Source organism: Rhinoderma darwinii, chromosome 2, assembly GCF_050947455.1.
Source record: "Rhinoderma darwinii isolate aRhiDar2 chromosome 2, aRhiDar2.hap1, whole genome shotgun sequence".
NCBI lineage: Eukaryota > Metazoa > Chordata > Amphibia > Anura > Rhinodermatidae > Rhinoderma > Rhinoderma darwinii.
In genome coordinates, this window is record NC_134688.1 from 311,715,034 (window position 1) to 311,730,699 (window position 15,666).

The window sequence follows — 15,666 nt, forward strand, 5'->3', positions numbered from 1 at the left end:
CTCTCTATTGGGGTTCTGTTTTTTTTTTTTTTTTTTATAGCAGAATAGCCCGGTCTGCACTGCTAGTCTGACTTGCGAAAATACCTGAGCCTGGACAGAAATTTGACAGACCCCATAATATATCTGGGATCTGTCAAGATTTTTTAGGACCCGCTTGAAAACTAATGAACAGAAGCCTTGACCTAAATCATGTTTTACCATCTAAAATGTTTGTTTTTATATATTATGGGAATTCGCTCTGTAGTGGGAAGCAAAATTAGTCCAAATTGCAGTCAGAGACTGACAAAGAAGTTTGATTCAACTAGGCGGGTTTTTCCCCTGTTCTTTTTTTGGTGGCAGAATACAAAATAAACGTAAAGCCTTACATTCAGGCACAAAACAACAAAATAAACTCTGCTCAGCTGAGCACTAACTAAACACGTTTTTCCCTCACTATATGAGTGACATACTACTAACCACCCGAAATAAGATCCAAAATCGTGTTACCTCACAAACTGTATATGTCCAGCAGGAGGCTAGCAGACCTCAGTATTAAGGTATGTGCACACACAAACTCAAAAACATCTGAAAATACGGAGCTGTTTTCAAGGGAAAACCGCTCCTGATTTTCAGACTTTTTTTTTTAAAGAGGGTCTGTCACCTCAATATAAGTGCCCTATCTCCTACATAAGGAGATGGGCGCTATAATGTAGGTGACAGCAGTGCTTTTTATTTAGAAAAACGATCTATTTTTACCACGTTAGCAATTTTAGCTTTATGCTAATTCGTTTCTTATTGCCCAACTGGGCGTATTTTTACTTTAGACCAAGTGGGCGTTGTACAGAGGAGTGTATGACGCTGACCAATCAGCGTCATGCACTTCTCTCCATTAATTTAGTCAGCGCATAGGGATCCTGCTAGATCAGTATGTGCTGTCTTATACTGACACCTTAAAGAGGCTCTGTCACCAGATTTTGCAACCCCTATCTGCTATTGCAGCAGATAGGCGCTGAAATGTAGATTACAGTAACGTTTTTATTTTTAAAAAACAAGCATTTTTGGCCAAGTTATGACCATTTTTGTATTTATGCAAATGAGGCTTGCAAAAGTACAACTGGGCGTGTTGAAAAGTAAAAGTACAACTGGGCGTGTATTATGTGTGTACATCAAGGCGTTTTTACTACTTTTACTAGCTGGGCTTTCTGACGAGAAGTATCATCCACTTCTCTTCAGAACGCCCAGCTTCTGGCAGTGCAGACACAGCCGTGTTCTCGAGAGATCACGCTGTGACGTCACTTCCCCAGGTCCTGCATCGTGTCAGACGAGCGAGGACACATCGGCACCAGAGGCTACAGATGATTCTGCAGCAGTATCGGCGTTTGCAGGTAAATCGATGTAGCTACTTACTTGCAAACGCTGATGCTGCTGCAGAATCAACTGTAGCCTCTGGTGCCGATGTGGCCGACACGATGCAGGACCTGTGAGTGACGTCACAGATCTGCACTGCCAGAAGCTGGGCGTTCTGAAGAGAAGTGGATGATACTTCTCTTCAGAAAGCCCAGCTAGTAAAAGTAGTAAACACGCCCCGATGTACGCACATAATACACGCCCAGTTGTACGTTTACTTTTCAACACGCCCAGTTGTACTTTTGCAAGCCTCATTTGCATAAATACAAAAATGGCCATAACTTGGCCAAAAATGCTCGTTTTTTAAAAATAAAAATGTTACTGTAATCTACATTGCAGCGCCTATCTGCTGCAATAGCAGATAGGGGTTGCAAAATCTGGTGACAGAGCCTCTTTAACATTACTGAAGGGTTTAGACAGTGAATAGACATTCCTTCCAGCCAGGACGGGATGTCTATTCACAATCCCGACACTTCGCTAACGTTTCTGTGGTACTTGCAGCAGAGCAAGCGTAATCCCGCTGTAACCTGTCATTTACAGTATGATCCTGTGAGATTACGCTTGCTCTGCTGTAAGAGGCTCTGTCACCAGTTTATAAATGCCCTATCTCCTACCTAATCTGATAGGCGTTGTAATGTAGATAACTGGATTTTATTTTGAAAAACTATAATTTTTGAGCAAGTTATGAACAATTTTACATTTATGCTATTTTATTTCTTAATGCTCAAGTGGGCGTTTTTTAACTTTTGACCAAGTGGGCGGCGTTGTAAAGAAAAGTGCATGATGCTGACCAATCAGCGTCATACACTTGTCTTCATTCATGTCCATACAGTTCATCTGTACTCACAGCACAGCGTGATCTCGCGAGATCACGCTGTGCTGTCACTTACTCCCATAGTAACTTTACCGAAGTGTCTTGAGAGTGAATAGACATCGCTTCCAGGCAGGATGCGAGGTCTATTCACACTCCCGACACTTCGGTAAAGTTACTGTGGGACTTACTCACAGCACAGCGTGATCTCGTAAGATCATGCTGTGCTGTCATTCATGTCCATCTGTACTCACAGCGTAATCTCGTGAGATCACGCTGTGCTGCATGAGTAAGTCCCACAGAAACTTTACCAAAGTGTCGGGAGTGTGAATAGACCTCGCATCCTGGCTGGAAGCCATGGCCATGAGTGAAGAGAAGTGTATGACGCTGATTGGTCAGCGTCATACACTTCTCTTTACAACGCCCACTTGGTAAAAATGAAATGCCCGGTTGGGTATTAAGAAACTAATTAGCATAAATCTAAAATTGTTCATAACCTGCTCAAAAATGATCGTTTTTCAAAATAAAAAACAGTGTTATCTACATTACAGCGCCGATCAGATTAGGTAGGAGATAGGGCACATACAATCTGGTGACTGAGCCTCTTTAACTGTCAGATGAAAAATGACCGTTGAGCTGGGTTCACACACCCTATTTACGGACGTAATTCGGGCATTTTAGCCTCGAATTACGTCCGAAAATACGGCTCCAAAGCGTCAGCAAACATCTGCCCATTCTTTTGAATGGGTTTTACGATGTTCTGTGCTGACGGTCATTTTTTTTACACGCCGCTGTCAATAGACGGCGCGTAAAAAAAGACGCCCGCGTCAAAGAAGTGCCTGTCACTTCTTGAGACGTAATTGGAGCCGTTTTCCATGGAAAAACAGCTCCAATTACGTCCGTAATGGACGCAGCGAAAGACGCCTGCACATGCCATTACGTCTGAAATCTCGGGGCTGTTTTCTCCTGAAAACAGCACCGTAATTTCAGCCGTAACGGAGGCTGCTGTGTGAACATACCCTTACAATACACTGCGCCACATAAGTAGTGCAGTATTTTGTACCGGGGATCAGAAGATCAGTTCTTAAAGTCCTCAAGTAAGTGTGAAAAAAGTTAAAAAAAAAAATGTTTAAGAGGAAAAATAAATAAATAAAAGTTTTAAGTAATAAAAATAATTATCGCCCTGTTTCCCTGATCAAGGCCTTTTTATAATTACAAAAATATGAAAAAAGAAAAATTATACATATTAGGTATCAGCGCATTCGGAACGGCCTGAACTATAAAAATATCATGTTATTTTTACCACACGGTGAACGCTGTAAAAAAAAATGCAATAAAAAAACAATGACTATTTCTTTTTTTTGGTCACCTTATCTCAGAAAAAAATTAATAAAAAGTGATCAAAAAGTCGCAAGTACCCAAAAATGGTACCCACAAAAACGAGTTGGTCACGCAAAATAAAAAAAGCCAACCCACAGCGATCGCAACATGATTTTTTTATTTTTTTTATAGAAAAAAAAGCGTTTTTATTATGGGAAAGTAGTAAGACGTCAAAGATATAAATTTGGTATCGCTGTAATTGTATCGACCCACAAAATGAAATTAACGTGTTGTTTTGTGCACGGTGAACACTGTAAAAAAGAAAAAACAAAGCCGTGCTAGAATTGCTGTATTTTGGTTTCCTCGTCTCCCAAAAAATGGAATAGTGATAAAAATAAATTGCATGTACCCCAAAATGGAACGAATAAAAATTACAGCTCGTTCCACACAATATTAGCCCTCACACTGCTCTGTCAACGGAACAATAACACGTTCTGACTCCCAAAATGCAATGATTCAAAATCATGCTAAATGACTGCCCAGACCAATTTTTGCGGGTCCGTAGTTTCAACATTTGCCAGACCCCACATGTGGACCCCGTAGATGCAGCGGAGATGAGGAAACTTTAGAATAATTCTCCCACCAATCCATGGATTATTAATGTTGTTATTCATTCACCCCATTATTACATCATCCTATTATGCCCTGATGTGCTCCGCCCAGCCTACATCGACCCTGATGTGCTCCGCCCAGCCTACATCGACCCTGATGTGCTCCGCCCAGCCTACATCGACCCTGATGTGCTCCGCCCAGCCTACATCGACCCTGATGTGCTCCGCCCAGCCTACATCGACCCTGATGTGCTCCGCCCAGCCTACATCGACCCTGATGTGCTCCGCCCAGCCTACATCGACCCTGATGTGCTCCGCCCAGCCTACATCGACCCTGATGTGCTCCGCCCAGCCTACATCGACCCTGATGTGCTCCGCCCAGCCTACATCGACCCTGATGTGCTCCGCCCAGCCTACATCGACCCTGATGTGCTCCGCCCAGCTTACATCGACCCTGATGTGCTCCGCCCAGCTTAGATCGACCCGGATGTGCTCCGCCCAGCTTAGATCGACCCGGATGTGCTCCGCCCAGCCTAGATCGACCCGGATGTGCTCCGCCCAGCCTAGATCGACCCGGATGTGCTCCGCCCAGCCTAGATCGACCCTGATGTGCTCCGCCCAGCCTAGATCGACCCTGATGTGCTCCGCCCAGCCTAGATCGACCCTGATGTGCTCCGCCCAGCCTAGATCGACCCTGATGTGCTCCGCCCAGCCTAGATCGACCCTGATGTGCTCCGCCCAGCCTAGATCGACCCTGATGTGCTCCGCCCAGCCTAGATCGACCCTGATGTGCTCCGCCCAGCCTAGATCGACCCTGATGTGCTCCGCCCAGCCTAGATCGACCCTGATGTGCTCCGCCCAGCCTAGATCGACCCTGATGTGCTCCGACCAGCCTAGATCGACCCTGATGTGCTCCGCCCAGCCTACATCGACCCTGATGTGCTCCGCCCAGCCTACATATGTCCCCACATTATAAGCTGAAATACTAGTAAAACCCCAAGCAAAATCTGCGCTCCAAATGAGTCCTCCTGAGCCTGACCGTGTGCCCAAACAGCAGTTTATGCCCACATATGGGGTATTACTGTATTCTTGAGAACCCGCTTAAAGGGGTTTTCCGGAAGCAAAAAATTACTTTTAGTTAAACTAAACAATGGAAAACATCTAACTTTGTAACTTACGTTTGATTAGATGAATGTAGCGTATCCTGTCTTCCGTCACGTGACCGCTTGGTAATGTAAAATTTGCACTTCCTGTGCAGACCCGTCCATTCGCTCCGCTACCTAACTTCCGGTTTCCGGCTTTCACAATGTACGGTTATGTCACAAATGACGTAACTGTACCACGTGTTTCTGCTTAGAGCATGCGTGTTTGACACACTCCACCACACATGCTCTGTTAAATGATATGGCTGTGTCTTCAGCAGCCGTGTAAGTTAAAATGTGCGCATGCGCAATGGAACAATGTGGTGTCAGTGTGTAGTGTGACGGCTGTGTCTTCCGTCGCTCGCTCTCTCCTCCTCCTCCTCCTCACAGTGCGAAGCGCATGTGAGGGTGTTTTCTTTCTCCCTGTAGGAGCGGATTCCGCTCCAGGGGGAAGTCCCATATATGGACACAGTAACATTAGGGACTTCTAAAGTGAAATCCCCGGCGATATGGCCGGGGATTCCGCTCCAGGAGAAGTCTCTGCCTTCACTGTCCATATATGGACACAATGACGTCGGGGACTAATGAAGCGGAATCCCCATCGATGTGGCTGGGGATTGCGCTCCAGGAGAAGTCTCTGCCTTCACGGTCCATATATGGACAGTAAAGTGAGGGATTTTTCCGAGAGCAGTCCCCTACAGGAAAGTAGGGTAGGAGGTGACTATGTACAAGGGGGCTGTGTGGCATGACCTAAAGGGGGGCTGTGTGGCATGACCTAAAGGGGGGCTGTGTGGCATGACCTAAAGGGGGGCTGTGTGGCACCACCTACCGGGGGGGGACTGGCTTTGGGGCACCACCTACCGGGGGGGGCCTGGCTTTGGGGCACCACCTACCGGGGGGGGGCCTGGCTTTGGGGCACCACCTACCGGCGGGGGGCCTGGCTTTGGGGCACCACATTGACAAATGAAATTCATCCGTTTTTAAAACGGACAAGGAGCAGAACGGGTTAAATACTGAAGCATGGCCCGGAACGGAAATGGATGCAAAACAGCCGAGAAAATGCAACAAATCCGCCGTTTTTATCGGCCGAAACTCGGACCCTGTCGTGTGAATAGAGCCTAAAGGTAGTTGATGACGCGCCGTGTCTCTACACAGTCGGAAGTTTGCTTCACTGTAAGGCCCTGTTCAGAGTTTCTTGCAGGCAGAAAATTCTGCCTCAAAATTCCGCTTGATCTTTGAGGCAGATTTTGATCTGCCTGCACGCCGTTTGCCACGTTTTTCACCCGCGGCCATTGAGCGCAATGGGCAAAAACGCTGCGAAAAACATTTTCTCTGCCTTTCATTGATGTCAGAGGAGTAAACGCTCGAAGATGGGGCATGCTGCTTTTTCCCTCAATGGCCGTGGGCAAAAAACGTGGCAAACGGCGTGCAGGCCGGTCAAAATCTGCCTCCAAATTCAAGACAGATTTTTGATGCAGAATTTTCTGCCAGCAAAAAAATTCAGTGTGAACAGGGCCTAATACAGGATCTCTTGGAACAGATCCAGCAGCAGGTGAGGTAAATATGCTGACTGGATTGTGTGTACCATGATGTCTGACTTAGGTGGAGTGGGCAGACGGCCTATTTTCGTCCGTAAACTCACGAAAAATCGGAAGCAGAACGCCTCCAAATATCTGCCCATTGATTTCAATGGGAAAACGGCATTCTGTTCAGGAGTGTTTTTTTGATGCGGAAGCGAAAAGTGCAGGAAACTTCTTGAGACGTTTTTGGAGCAGTTTTCCATAGACTGTAGTGAAAAAAGCTCCAAAAAACGCAGTGAAAAACATCTGAAAATCAGGAGCTGTTTTCTCTTGAAAACGCGTGATTCGTGTGAAGCGCGTAATTTCGCGCAACAGCAGTAAAAAGTATGACTTAAAACCGAAAAGTACCACGTGCTTTTCTGTTTACAAACCGTCACAAAATGTATGAATGGGGAAGAGGGGGAGGTAGACCTCCAGCTCACCGTTTAGTTGTTTCTGAGTACAGACAGCGCCCGGATTCCCGCGTGGCCAGCGGTAAACAGGAAGAAAAGACAGGACCAAGATCCAGCGCAGGGTGTGCGTTAAAAAGGAACTCCTGTTCCAATTTTATTGGTATAACAAAGGTAAAAATAATAGAACTATATAGAGTAGTTCTGTGGCAGAGTACAGGAATGAATGTTAGGTGAAGGATAGCAGTAAGCCCTGTTCAAATGTGCCTACGTGTTTGACACGTCTGTGTCCTTATTCATGGCATGCCTTCACCTAACATTCATTCCTGTACTCTGCCACAGAACTACTCTATATAGTTCTATTATTTTTACCTTTGTTATACCGATAAAATTGGAACAGGAGTTCCTTTTTAACGCACACCCAGCGCTGGATCTTGGTCTTGTCTTTTTTCCTACAAACAAACAGTGTCATAATGATGGTGGCTGCGCGAAAATCACGCAGCCATGCATCATACGCAGCTGACACACGGAGCTGTTAAGTGCCTTTTGCGCGCGCAAAAGGCACACGCTCGTGTAAATTCGGCCTCCGAGAGTGTGCAGGGAGGGAGCTGTCTGCCTGTAATTTGTAATTAGAGCAGGGAAGGACCATGTGACCATAGAGGGGCGTGGCAGTATGCAAATAGTATGCACAAAAAAACAGGGTAGCTAGCTCAGCTAAGCGGTTTCTGTAACTTTCAAAGTAGTGAATGTCCGTTACGGAAAGCGCATTTTTACATAGTCGAAAATCACATGTCAGCAGGAACACAAAGCTAGAACGAGGTTTAAGGGGCCCCGTTCTAGAGTTGGGTGTGGGTCCTTGAGGTAGGACCCGCATCTATCTGACATTTATGGCATATCCTGTGGATATGTCATAAATGTGCCTGATGGGAAAACCCCTTTTAAATGTCAGGAATTGTAAAAAAATTTGTTTTATTAAATGTGGCGAATGTGTATGTGAACTTATGACTTCAACTTTACACAGTACGTGGACAGGAGTGGCACTGTTTATAAAAAATAAAAAAAAGTTCCGAACATTCCTAGACTATTAGTGTACCTCCATTCCCCCCACCCCTTTGTTTACTTTGTATAGGGATGCGTTCATGCCCTGAAGTGCTTATCCAAGCACCGCACTTTCAGTTTGTAGATCTTTGCATCTCAGAAGATCACTTAAGTGTATGTTGATACAGGGCGGATACGCGGCTTGAAAGCAAACAGCCCTGGTCACCACATGGAATTCTGGCCAAAAATCCAGGCCAAATTGTGGTTCCGTATATAAGCTGGATTATCCGCTGTGGAAAACCTGCACGTAAAACGTCCTGGGATGACGTTTGATCCCATGCGACCGCTACAGCCTGTGATTGGCTGCAGCTGTCACATGGGATCAAACGTCATTCCAGAAGACCGGCCTAGACTAAGAAGTACAGAATTTTGGTTAAGAATAAGATATATATTTTTTTTTTCTGAGTTGCGATTTTTACAGGGGAATCACAGCTTTTCCGCTGCAAAAATCGCAACATCTGCTATTTTTGGCGGGTTTTACCTCCCCATTAAATTCAATGGGGGATAACCCGCAACAAAAAAGCAGCGATTATGCAAATACGATTGACATGACATGCTGCAGATTAAAAAACAGGTGAATTTCTGATCGTTCTTTCCTCTTATCATTTATGCAGCTTGTGGATGAGATTTGTTCAAATCTCATCCACTCTGTGGCTAGTGTATTATGCTGCAGATTTTCCGTGCTGCAGAAAATCCGTGGTATTTATGCTACGTTTGAACCCAGCCTACTTGTGTGTTTGATTAGTGTTTTTGTGTTTTTTTTTTTTATATGCACTGATGTCATTTCTTTTAAATATAGATGACTGTTGAGAAAGTGCAAGGAATCAGCCGTCTGGAACAGCTGTGTGAGGAATTTTTGGAAGAGGAGAGAGTACAAGAGCTCAAGCAAGAAAAAAAACGTCAAAAAAAGAAAAATCGGAGAAAAAATAAATGTGTTTGTGCTATACCAGTATCGGCAGACATTAAGGAATTGACAGTTGAAAGTGAAAAGGATGTAAGCAATTGTTTAGTTACACACATATATTGTCTAGATATGTAAATACTAGGGGGGAGCGTAGCGTTCCTTTTGTTTGAGTAGTCAATCAGCAGATTGTAGTTCTCTAAAAATTCAACATAAGTAATGTTTCTCATTAGTTAAATGGGGGGACAAAGACCGTGAATGTGTGCTATTGCCAATAGGAGACTTGACACTATGCAATTTAAAAAGTGGCTCCTTCTACCTGATATAACCTCCCCACAGATACTGAGCTATTCAGGCTTAGAGCGGATTCACACGAACGTGATTTGCGTCCGTGCAGCCCGCATGGTTTTTACGCGGGTCGCACGGACCTATTCAAGTCTATGGAGCAGTGCAGACTGTCCGTGAGTTTTGCGCAGCGTGAGTCCGCTGCGTAAAACTCGCGACATGTTCTATATTTCTGCGTTTTTCGCGCAACACGCACCCATTGAAGTCAATGGGTGCATGAAAATCACGCATGCCCCACGGAAGCACTTCCGTGGGACAAGCGTTATTCGCGCAACAGCAGTAAAAGAATGAATGTAAACAGAAAAGCACCATGTGCTTTTCTGTTTACAAACATCCAAACGGAGTGTCATAATGATGGCGGCTGCGCGAAAAGCACGCAGCCGCGCATCCATATGAACAGGGCACACGGAGCTGTCAAGTGCCTTTTGCGCGCGCAAAACGCAGCATTTTTTGCGCGCGCAAAATGCACACGTTCGTCTGAATCTGGCCTCCGCTTAGTGTCCGTAGAAGGCAGACACTTCTGCTAATGCAGCAAGGTCTATTCCAACTGGGAGTAGTTTTTTCGCTGCGCTGCCATTAGCCCCGTGTACACCTGAGGACGCTACTATTTAGCGAAACATGTCGGGGGGGGGGGGGGGGCTCTGTCTGTTTTAATTCCTGCCTAAGCCGTATCGACTGCCTTTTCACTTAGTCAATTTAACTTGCTAACGCTATTCATTACGGCCTCATGGTTGCTGACACAGTGCTGTAGTTATATCAGCAGTTCACTTTCATGTCCGGCTTCTGGCAGTGACAATTTTAATAATATCTGTGGTCTGTCTTGTTTTGCTATACATAGCACAATAAAATATATCTTTTATCGCTTGTTGGGGTAGTTGGGAAAAAGGGTTTGTTTGCCTGCAGGCATTCTTTCTATTGACTATATATATTATACCTGCCGACTACCCAGGGTCTCTGTTCGTTTTTTACGGTGTCATATTGTAACTCCACCGTTGCCCAACCTGTCTGAAAAGACAAGTGGGACAAGACCATCAGCTCCTCTGTCACGCACCAGCCTAAGGTGCACCTCTCACTTCTCCCATCGGTTTCCCCTTTGTAAAGGATGTAACACTGAGGGGGGTGCTCCTGCTTATTGTTCGTCTGGGAGATGGAGGAAAGCGCTGAGATGATGGTGAGTGGTATTCCCTTCCCCCGGGCCACCTCACGTCATTAAGCCGGCGGTGCTATTTTTCACAACATGGCTCAAGCAGAGGGGTGGTTCTACCTCCCTCTCTTCCAATCACGCTCCAGCTTATTTCATTATCCCCAATGGTTACTCAGCATCCTCCTCTGACTGACCAGTCTCCTCACATGACCGTAAGCGGCCAATCGTGGGGCACAGCCTATGTTTCCCCTCTATTTTCTCCTATGTTTGGTCGGGCGCTCCTGGGGACACAGAACCTCCTGATTAGTTCTGCTGCATCTTTTCAGGCACTCTGAAACTAGGTAGTACCGGCCCTTGGACTTTTTCTACTTCACCTACATGTGCACTAGGCACAGTCACTGAGCTTACTACTTGTAGGAGTGTGTGGTGTGCTTATCCTAGCAGAACTATGTGAAGGCAGCCATTGCTCCCTAAAGAGGATTATGTATTGCTGTGCAGTCCTGAGTGGTTCTATTGGTTTCTTCACCCTCCCTAGTAAAGTGTGCGGTTTAACCCCCTCTACTGAGATATCTGACCAGAAGAGAGAACCCTCACGCCTGACAAACATTATTTATTATTATGCATGTTTCATGTGCAATACTAAATTTCCCTGTGGTGCGTCTACTTTCTTATGTGATGCATTCTGGCCTCCTGGTTAAATGCCTGTGGCTCCTGCACCCCCACCTCCTCCAGTATTGCTTACCCCTGTTATGATGGGTCTTGATCCAGATTGGGGCCCATTTCATTTTCAGAACTGTTGATAACCTAGTGAACATCACTCAGTCCATATTGGGCGGGATGTCTACTCGTCTTCACCTGGACTTTCTGTCCATGTCTTTTCTCTTGTGGCAGACCCGGAAAGCGGACCAGGTGACCTGCCTTTACTTTCACGGTCATCTCCTATCTCACCTCACCCACAGGAGATAAGGTCCTGTTCTTCCTCTCCCCCTAGAATGGTTTTCTCGGAGGGCAAATGGTTTGATTCTGACTTCAGTAAGGGTTCTACCCCTCTTCCCACTTCGGTGGAGGTACTTATTAGAGCTGTCCATGACACCTTTCAGGTCACTGATTCTGAGAAGAAATGCAGCCAGTTAAAGGAGAAGGAACAAAGTTTCCAAGCGGTTTTACAAGCCCATTCGGAACTTGAAGGTATAGTCTTTAACCCCTTAATGACCAGCCCATTTTAAACTTTAATGACCAAGCTATTTTTTGCGTTTTTCCATCGTCACATTCCAAGAGCTATAACTTTTTTTTTATTTTTGCGTCAACATATGTGTATAAGGTCTTGTTTTTTGCGGGACAAGTTGTATTTTTTAATAGCACCATTTTGGGGTTCATATAATTTATTAACTTATATTAACTTTTTTGTAGGGGTAATGGAAAAAAAACCATACATTTCGCCACACTTTTTAGCATCTTAGATTTATGCCGTTTACCGTGTGGTATAAATAACATAATATCTTTGTTCAGTGGGTCATTACGATTGTGACGATACCAAATTTATATAGTTTTCTTGTGTTATACTACTTTTACACAGTAGAAAACTCTTTTTTTTTTTTTTTTTTTTCAAAATTATTTGTTTTTGTGTCACCATGTTTTAAGAGCCATAATTGTTTTACTTTTACGCCAATGCAGCTGTATGAGGGCTTGTTTTTTGCGGGACGACCTCTATTTTTTATTAGTACAATTTTGGAGTACATGCGACTTTTTGATCACTTTTTATAAAAAAAATTTGAAGGCAGGATGTACAGAAAACAGCAATTCTGGCATTGTTTTTTATTTTATTTTTTACGGCGTTCACCGTGCAGGATAAATAACGTAATCGCTTTATAGGTGGGCTCGTTACGGACGCGGCGATACCAAATATGTGTAATGTTTTATTTTGTTTTTTTCATATTAAAGTATCTTATAAGGGAAGAAGTGGGTTTTTCATTTTTTTTTTATATGGAAATTTTATTTATTTATTTATTATTAACTTTATTCAACTTTTTGTTAACTTCATTTGTAGTCCCACTAGGGGACTTCACTATGCTATCTTCTGATCGCTTTTATAATACACTGCAATATTTCTGCACTGCAGCGTACGATTGCCTGTCAGTGTAAAACGGACAGGCACCTGCTAGGTCATGCCTCAGGCATGGCTTAGCAGGCATCCATCCACCTTTGTTAGCCCCCCGGCTACCATAGAAGCCATTGGCACCCTGCGATCGCAGGGTGCCGATGGGGTGAGAGGGAGATCCCTCCAAAACCACTCTCGCTATTGAGCGTCGCATCTAAGGGGTTAAACGGGTGAGATCGATGTTGAAATTGATCCCGCCCATTAGTGCAGGTGTCTTTAGACAGCCCGACACCCGCTTTAGCCGGCACAGGACACCCGCGCCGGGCTTATGTCAGAGCGCCGTGAAAAGGCAGCGCTCTGGCATAAGTAGACTTAACGGCCACCGTGAAAAGGCGTATTGGCGGTCGTTAAGGGGTTAAGGAATGAAAACACCCAGTTAAGACTTTCTCACTCTAGCCATCTGGATGTCTTCAATCCTTTTTCAAGAAGGGAATTCTTCCAAATGGGTTAGGTCTGTGGCGGTGGATCCTCCTGTTTCTCGTTTAGCCAAAACTACTATTTGGTCTATGGCGGACTCCACTTACTTTTAAAGATCCTTTGGATCACCCTGTGTATGCCTTTGCTAAAACCACTTTTGAGGCCTCTGGCTAAGCTCTTCGCTCGATTTTTGCCTCTCTCTGGGTTAGAGCCATCACTGAATGGGTACACAAACTCGGTCATGGTCTACTCTCTGGCCCTCCTCCCGAGGTACTGGTGGATCTAACTCACCTTTCCAATGCGTCCAAATATCTGTGTGAGGCTGCCCGTGTGGTAGCTTGGGCCTTGACCTCTTGCGTTTCTATCCGTGTGAGTGCCTGCCTTAAAGCTTGGCCCCCTGATACAGCTTCAAAGCAGTCCCTGACTGCGCTCCCTTTTTCAGGCTTATGTCTTTTTGGAACGAGATTGGTTGAAATTATCTCAGAGGTTACGTGTGGTAAGACCGACTATCTTCCCCAAAATTGTCAAACGGACTACTGTCAAGAGGACAGGTTTTCCAACACCAGTCCTGGCAACCCCGACCTCCACCTGCAAAGGCTTGTGCCGACAAGGCCACTTTCGCCTGAAGGTGCGCCCCCACTCGGTTTCTAGTGGGGGCAGGCTTCTGTGCTAAAAGGATCGAATTTATCAGCCTTCCTCAGTTGCCCTCTATGGCGGCCACCTGTTTCGAGCAATCGACTTTACGTACCTTCGAGGGGTCGTCATTCCGGTTGCCCTTAACCAAATGTTTCGGGGGTTGTACTCCAACCTCTATTTGTCCTACTGAAAAAGGCCAGCTCGGTTCAGCCTGTTTTTGATATCAAGTGCCTAAACGCTCATTTCAAGGTCCATTTCGGATGAAATCCCTCTGGTCTGTCATCTGTTCCATGGCACAGGGGGAGTTTCTTTTCTACGTGGACATCAAGGACACGTATCTGCAAAACGCTATTTGCCAGATTCTACAGTGCTTCCTATTCTTTGCAGTGTTGTTCCCATCATTATCAATTTGCATCTCTTCCCTTCTGTCTGGCTATGACTCGGGTCTTTACAAAGGTTCTCTCCATCGTGACCAGGGGGTTGTTAGTCACCACATACAGTTTTCTTTCCTCCAGAGTGACCATCGATCCTTTGGGACGGAATTCGTTCATTGCGGACAGCTGCTCTGACTTCACTTCCCCTCTACTTGAAGGTTCTTTGGACCATGGCAGCCTCAATCGGGACCATGGTGGCTTCAAACGAGACCATTCTCTTTGCACCATTCCGCATGCGCCCTCTTAAGTGGGTGATCTTCTCGCAGTGTAACTGCTCACTGGATTCCCTGGATCTGAAGTTCATCCTACCCCTCGCAGTCCGGTATTCGTTTTGGTGGTGAATTTTCTCCCCAGCCGTTCCTACCTTCTACTATTTATTATTTATTTCAGTTACTTATATAGCGCCAACATATTACGCAGCGCTGTACAGAGGTCCTCTTTCTTTTCTGTCCCCATTGGGGCTCACAATCTAAATTCCCTATTGGTATGTTTTTGGAGTGTGGGAGGAAACCGGAGTACCCAGAGGAAACCCACGCAAACACGGAGAACATACAAACTCCATGCAGATGTTGTCCTTGGTTGGATTTGAACCTAGGACGCCAGCACTGCAAGGCAATAGTGCTAACCATTGAGCCACCGTGCTGTCCATTCCACTGAACTAGCTCATTTCCCCCCCCCCCCTCCACGGATGCCTAAGTGGCCGGGGGGCAACTTTCAGAACCTTACGGCTCACGGGCTGTGGTCTGCACAGGAATCATTCCTTTCCATCAACCTCCTGAAAATGATAGCCATATTTCTTTGCCTTCTGCACTGAACAATGTCCCTGTTCGGACATCAGCTGAGGGTTAAATGGACAATGCTAAATCACCAGGGTGGCACTCGCAGCGTGGCGGTAATGGATGAGGCCACAATTCTAAGCCTGAACAAAACCTGATGTTCTAACGGCAGTATACCTTAATGGGTCGACAAGTGGGTCAGGGACTTCCTCAGTCATGAAAGGGTGGATCCCGGGGAGTAGTCTCTTCACCAGGTGGTCTTCGACCTAATATACCGCAGGTGGGGCTCTCTAGATGTGGACCTCATGGCTTTCAGACTCCATCAGTTCCCCTGCTACATCTCTCGAACTTTAGGATACGGAGACCTGTGCTGTGGGCACTCTCATGGCGCCATGGTCCGGCTTCAATCTCCGATACGATTTTCCTTTTCTGCCTCGGACCTTCCGATGGCTAAAGGCTGAGAGGGATTCTGGCAATCCTGATTTCCCCAGATTGGCCATGTCGTTGTTGGTACGCCG

At 45.7% G+C, this 15,666-nt stretch overlaps 1 protein-coding gene across 3 annotated transcripts in view; it reads left to right on the forward strand.

Annotated features, from left to right (window-relative positions):
• GGNBP2 (gametogenetin binding protein 2) overlaps positions 1-15,666 on the forward strand; it is a 240,155-nt gene that overhangs the window by 117,789 nt on the left and 106,700 nt on the right. For all 3 annotated transcript variants that reach the window (XM_075853531.1, XM_075853530.1, XM_075853528.1), the window contains exon 8: positions 9,137-9,331. In XM_075853531.1, coding sequence (XP_075709646.1) covers positions 9,137-9,331 — 195 coding nt within the window. The remainder of the gene's footprint in view (positions 1-9,136; positions 9,332-15,666) is intronic.